Source organism: Octodon degus, unplaced genomic scaffold (genome assembly GCF_000260255.1).
Source record: "Octodon degus isolate 3935 unplaced genomic scaffold, OctDeg1.0 scaffold00151, whole genome shotgun sequence".
NCBI lineage: Eukaryota > Metazoa > Chordata > Mammalia > Rodentia > Octodontidae > Octodon > Octodon degus.
Window position 1 is genome coordinate 1,109,082 of NW_004524727.1, and position 6,105 is coordinate 1,115,186.

Consider the following 6,105-nt stretch of genomic DNA (forward strand, 5'->3'; position numbering starts at 1 on the left):
AAGTAGGTGCTTTAGACCACTGAGCCATCTCACCAGCCCCTGAATAATTTTATTTAAATGTACAAGATTATCAACATACTTTTTCCCTTAAAGTTTTCAGCCTGTAAGATTTCAAGGGGAGCCAGGCCTGGTGGTACACACCTATGACACTTGGGAGGGAGGCTGAGGCAGGAGAATCACTGTGAGTTCAGAGTCAACCTGGGCTACCTGGCAAGACCCTATCTAAGAAGAAGAAGAAGAGAAAAAGTTTCAAGAAAAAGTTCAAAACACATTTCATATTACTTACTAGGAATCGCAATTTATATTGTCTAGAATATAAATTAAGGGCTGGCAGATAGCTCAGCATATTAAGGCACCTGCTTAGGCAGACGCAGGGACCCGGGTTTGATCCCCATCATGCTGTGCTAGCAATTGAGACTGGGCGTGGTGGTGCGTGCCTGTAATCCCAGTGCTTGGGAGGCTGAAAACAGGAGGATCACTGCGAGTCCAATCTGTGTAGTGAGACCCTATAGACCCTGTACTACATACACAATAATAAACAATATAAATTAATTTGACAGGAAATGTCTGTGGTCCATCATGCCCCTAGGTATTCTTTTGGTGAAAGAGGAAACCAGTCTGCATGGGTACGAGGAAGAACAGGCCAGGTGAAGCCTGCTCCAGCCTCTGGAGGACCCACAGCAGGGTCCATTCCCTAGTTAGTGCCATAGCTGGGCTCACCCTCAGCCACAGGGGAGGGCAGACACCACCCCGCCCGGTGTTCTAGTGAGGACTGACCACAGAAGGGTGAAATAACTTGCTCAAGGTGACAGTTTCAACTGAAGTTGTCTGTCTTAAAGTTGTCTGTCTTAGAGCATTTTATTTATTGATTCATTTATTTTGGTGTTTTTGAAACAGGATCTCACTATATAGCCCAAGCTGGCCTCAACTTCATGTTGATCCTTCTGCCTCAGCCTCCAGCATGCTGAGATTACAGGTGTAACGCCACCATGTTCTGCCCACATATAGAATAAAACATGAGAATTTTAGGGTTGTGGGAAAAAATAAAGCTTATAAGAGGACCCAGGCATGCTGGCACATACCTGTAGTCCCAGCACTCAGGAGGCTGAGGCAGAAAAATTGTTGTGGGTTTGAGACTAGCCTAGGCTACAAAGTGAGCTCAAAGCCAGCCTGAGTTGCATAGTGAGACCCTGTCTAAAAAAAAAGACCAAATAAATGAATAGATGAAAAAGTTACAAAGCTGTGAATGCTCCATATTTCCACTGAATGCTTCTCCTGGGCTTTGGGAGGTGCTTGCTGTGTGGCCCTAAAGCCCTTCTCCATCTTGGTGTGCCTTATTCACTTACTCCATGGCACCCTGGCTGGGGACGCGGCTTACAGGCATCCCTCGGTCAGGTCCGGTCCCCGTCACCACAAGAATAGGAAAAAACCTCATCAAAGACTGATCGGAGTGTGCAGTGTGAAAACATCATTTTCTTTGCCTTTCTTACAGGAACAATGTCCCCAGCGTGACGGAGCAGTCTCTCATCTCTACTGGCGAGAGCAGAGTGCAAGTCCTGAAGAACGTGCCCTTCAACATCGTCCTTCCCCATGGCAACCAGCTGGGCCTCGAGAAGCGAAGCCACCTGACAGCACCCGACACCACCGTCACGGTCTCCATAGCAACCATGCCCACCCACTCCATCAAGACAGAAATCCAGCCACCCGGCTTCACGGTGGGGCTCCCCCCGGCTGTGTATCATCCCGAGCCCGCTGAGCGGGTGGTGGTCTTCGACCGGAACCTCAACACTGAGCAGTTCGGCTCTGGAGCTCAGCCCCCCAATGCCCAGCGACGCACCCCGGACTCCACCTTCTCTGAGCCCTTCAAGGAGGGCGTGCAGGAGGTACAGGAAACCCGGCGTCTTGGAGGCTGCCGTGTTTGTCTAAGTATTGGGTTCCACCTTGTCCTTGTTACGTAAACCTGAAACTCGGCCCAAAATGGATGGATTAGGAAGAAAAAGAGTTTGTTTTTCTTAAGAGAAAAGTCCCTTGGGGTATAACTTGTAAGCTAAACCTATAAATCCAGAAATTATTATCAGGGGCACATGGCTAATCTTACCAGCCGCTGAGTTAACAATTATGATTTCAGCTAAGTGGTTCGCTCCAGAAGGAAACAGCTCGTGCGTAGTCTTCCACTGAGCACAGAGCAGTGCCCGTGGTCTGTTCGCAGACAGTGCCCTGGCCCTAGGAGCTTCCTGCCACTCGCCTTTAGTGTGGGCGCCTTCTCAGGTGTCTGCCTTGTTGGTGGGACAGGCAGAGCACAGGTGCACCCCGTGGCACTTAGAGATTCACCACAACACTTCCGAGCGTTTCCAGCCCTGCACATCTCGCGCAGGTAAAAGTGAGGGGCTCGTGGCGTCTGAAGCCATCCTTAGTGCCCTGAGGGGAAACAGCTTCTGCCTGAGCATGCGGAGTAAGAAGAGGCTCTGTCGTCTCCTGAGAAAACACACTGTGCTCGCCAGCCTGGTGTGGCCCCAACGCCCAGATATCACGATGTTTTGTTTGCAGATTCTGGAGTTGAAACTGAATTGGGATGGGTAGGAGAGACAGAAGGGCTGTTGGTCCCAAGCGTTTCGTAGATGCACATGCACAATTGTCTTAATTTTCTTGCATAGTGTATAAAAGTAGACACTTTTTTTGTAATTATTTTTTAGTAGACAATCTTGCTGTGCAGTCCAGGCTGGCCTTGAGCTCACTCTGTAGCTCAGGGTGGGCTCAAACTCACAGCCATCCTCCTGCCTCAGCCTCCTGAGTGTTGAGATCACAGGTGTGTGCCACCATACCCAGCTTACACTTTTCCAATTTTTTTTTAAACTTAAACGTAATATACATCTAAAAGTTGATTTAGACAGGAACATTGCAAGGGTAATAAGTTGCCCTAAGCCACACACTCTTTGCCACAGCAGGGCCTGGCCGGGAGTAACCTGATGACGTTAAAGCGTTGTGGCTTATCCCATTGATGTTTCAGGTTTTCTTCCCCCCGGATCTCAGCCTGAGGATGCCCGGCATGAATTCAGAGGACTATGTGTTTGACAGTGTTTCTGGGTAATCATTGCCTCTTCATTGGATGTTTCATTTTTCAGCACTTCTGATCTGTTCCTTTCTTGTTGCTCACAAATCGGAGGTGGCTTGGGGTGGCCCTTTCCCCTCTCCCAACCGCTGGCTGACCGGGCCAGGGAGTGACCTGCGCTGCTGCCACATGGTTGATTGTGCTCTTTGGAGTCTTCGGTTCCCTCGTCTTCTGGTGGTGGTGCCTTTTCTTCCTCGGCCTCTCTCTGGGGTGTAGACGGATAGAATCTGAAAGGAGAGACGGGGATTAAACAGATCTCGAGGCCCCTCTGTTCCAAGAGTGGCAGGTGAGAATTGCAGGCTCACAGTGAGTAGACAAGGCCCTTATTTTTTATTAGCCTTGCTAGTGAGACAATAAATGAAAGCTATTTTTTGCTCATCTGAAAGCTGCATTTTAGTTTCCCCAAGTAGTAAAAAGAAATACTGTCAAATTACTGGGATCATGTATGAAGAATTTCAGGTTTTGAGGAGTGTGGGATAAGAGTATCATTTCATGCGTGTGTATGCTTTGTTGTATGTTAGGTTTGAAGTAGAGAAAGGGTTTTAAAGTCTAGGATTTTCCAAGCGTTGCGACTTCTCTGAGCGCCTTGATACATTTAGGGGTTTGGGATCGTGCCAGCCGCCCTATTCCCTAATGGGTCAGATGTGAACCTGTGATGCTCCGAGGACCTGGCAGCCTCTGTGACTGCCTGCTGGGCCGTGAGCACAGCCGGCTGCAGAGGAGGCACGCACACAGCACAGCTGTGTTCTGATTACACGTTATTTAGCAGTATGCTTTGTGATCTCCTTGTGCCATGCTACTCCTGTGGCCCAATCAGAAGAACTCTGTTTACACAGATGGTGTGATTTGCTGACCTCTGGCCTAGGGAAGTTGTACAAGGCATGACTGAATGGTAGGATAAGGGCAGGAAGTGAAGAGAACTGCAGCCTGCCAGCCTGCCCTTCTAGAGAGATTTCAGCCTTTTTTTTTTTCTTTTTTTTCTTCAGGATCTTGCTGTGTAGCTCAGGGGGGCCAACAGTTCAACATATAGCCCAAGCTAGCTTCAAACTCCTAGCAATCCTCCTGCCTCAGCCTCCTGAGTGCTGGGCTTGCAGCATGTGCCCCTGTGCCCAGCTCATTACATCCCATGCAGGGCTTCCAGCTGCCTTTCTGCCCTTTTGCCAGATCAATCCCAGGCTGGCAGTGTGTCCCATGGAGATCACTTGCTGACATCCTCACGGCCTCAGCCTCCAAATGGACGGCTGTTGGCATCACAGCTTAGAAGTTTTCGTGGCCCCATGCGGGAGACTCAAGGTTCTGGGTGCTGAGAGCTCACGCAGGGTCTTCATCTTGATAAAGGAGCGTGTGCCACCTACAGTCCAAGGGGCTCAGGGGCTGTCTTGGTTGAATAACACGCAGAGGCATTTCAGGGCTGTACCAGAGGTTCAACATCTGCCACCTCTCTGTCCTGCAGGAATAATTTCGAGTACACCCTCGAAGCTTCCAAATCGCTTCGGCAGAAGCCAGGGGATAGCACAATGACATACCTGAACAAAGGCCAGTTCTATCCTGTCACCTTGAAGGAGGTGAGCAGCACCGAAGGCGTCCATCACCCCATCAGCAAAGTTCGAGTAAGTCCTGCCCCTGCTTCTGTTCCCTGGGAAAGCTTAACAAGTGTCCCCAGATGTACCCAGCTCCTGCTAGGCATGGTGTTCACCTGTCATCCCAGCACTCGAGGGGCTGAGGCAGGAGGATCACCCTAAGATCAAGGCCAGCCTGGGCTGCAGAGTGAGTCCAAGGTTGGTCTGGACTGTGTAACAAGAGCCTGTGTGAAAACAACAGAAAGCAATGTCTCCAGGATCTGGCATTTCCGAGTCTGAAGCCGCCCTGAGTGACTACTCAAAGCCACTTCGAAGGCTGCACTGCAGACTCTAGTAGGTGGGCGTGCAGTGCAGCTCACGCGTGTCTGTGTCCGCAGAGCGTGATCATGGTGGTTTTCGCTGAGGACAAGAGCAGGGAGGATCAGCTGCGGCACTGGAAGTACTGGCACTCCCGGCAGCACACCGCGAAACAAAGGTGCATTGACATTGGTAAGAGCCAGCCGTGCAGTCCAGGGCTCAGGGCCGCTCTCTCCGCCCAGTTGTTTTTGGCAGTGGTCACTTCCTGCCAAAAGCGCCTGCACTTCTCTGCCAGTCGCTGGTCTTCACAGCCCGTCCTGGGCTTCCTGGAACTCATGTTCCGCCCTGGCTTCCCTCACAAGGGCCTGTGGCCAGGCAGTGGCTCCCAGGTGCAGCCAGGCTGGCCTAGAGCATTAGCAACTGGCGCGGGAGCGTTGGGTCTGGTCGTCCTGACCTTTTTGGCCATGCTGGAGTGGCTAAGGGCCTCGTACATGCTGGGTGAGCGCTCTGATACCTGGTCCCATCTGCGTGGTTTTTGAGGAACATGTTTTTAAGAGATGCTGGCCAGGTGCAGTAATACATGCTCCGAATCTCAGCACTCCAGAGGCTGAGACAAGAGGATTCCTGCTAGTTTGAGGCAAATGAGCACTGCATAGGCCAATCTGAACTACATAGTGAGACCCTGCCTCAAAAAAAAAAAAAAAAAACAGAACCTCATTATGTGTTTTAGGCCGTCCTTGAACTCATTATGTAGCGTAGGCTAACCTTGAACTGGTGACTCTCCTGCCTCAGGCTGGGATTCCAGGCACTCACCACTACACTGGTCTTAAATTTCCTAATTTTGACCCAGATTGAACTGAATATGTCTAAGCTTGCCTCTGTTACAGCAGTTCTCTGATTCTTTTTCTTCATTTTTTTGGACTTCCATCTCCCCATGGAAACGTTCATTTAAATTCCCCAGGGGTGGGGGGCCCTGCCCCTTAGCTCAGTTCTTTAAGTGGCTGCTTCAACAAAGCAGTCAGGCTCAGGTTGCTGTGGTTCGATCCCCACAACTTAAGCCAGCCAATCATGCCCTGAAGGCATTCGGAGCAAAAAAACCAAAAAACCCTTCTGCCTTTT

The 6,105-nt window shown here is 50.4% G+C and overlaps 1 protein-coding gene across 1 annotated transcript in view; it reads left to right on the forward strand.

Annotated features, from left to right (window-relative positions):
- Grhl1 (grainyhead like transcription factor 1) overlaps positions 1-6,105 on the forward strand; it is a 29,716-nt gene that overhangs the window by 7,506 nt on the left and 16,105 nt on the right. The window contains exons 4-8 of the mRNA XM_004642341.2: positions 1,493-1,883; positions 3,008-3,084; positions 4,563-4,719; positions 5,067-5,178; positions 5,242-5,375. Coding sequence (XP_004642398.1) covers positions 1,493-1,883; positions 3,008-3,084; positions 4,563-4,719; positions 5,067-5,178; positions 5,242-5,375 — 871 coding nt within the window. The remainder of the gene's footprint in view (positions 1-1,492; positions 1,884-3,007; positions 3,085-4,562; positions 4,720-5,066; positions 5,179-5,241; positions 5,376-6,105) is intronic.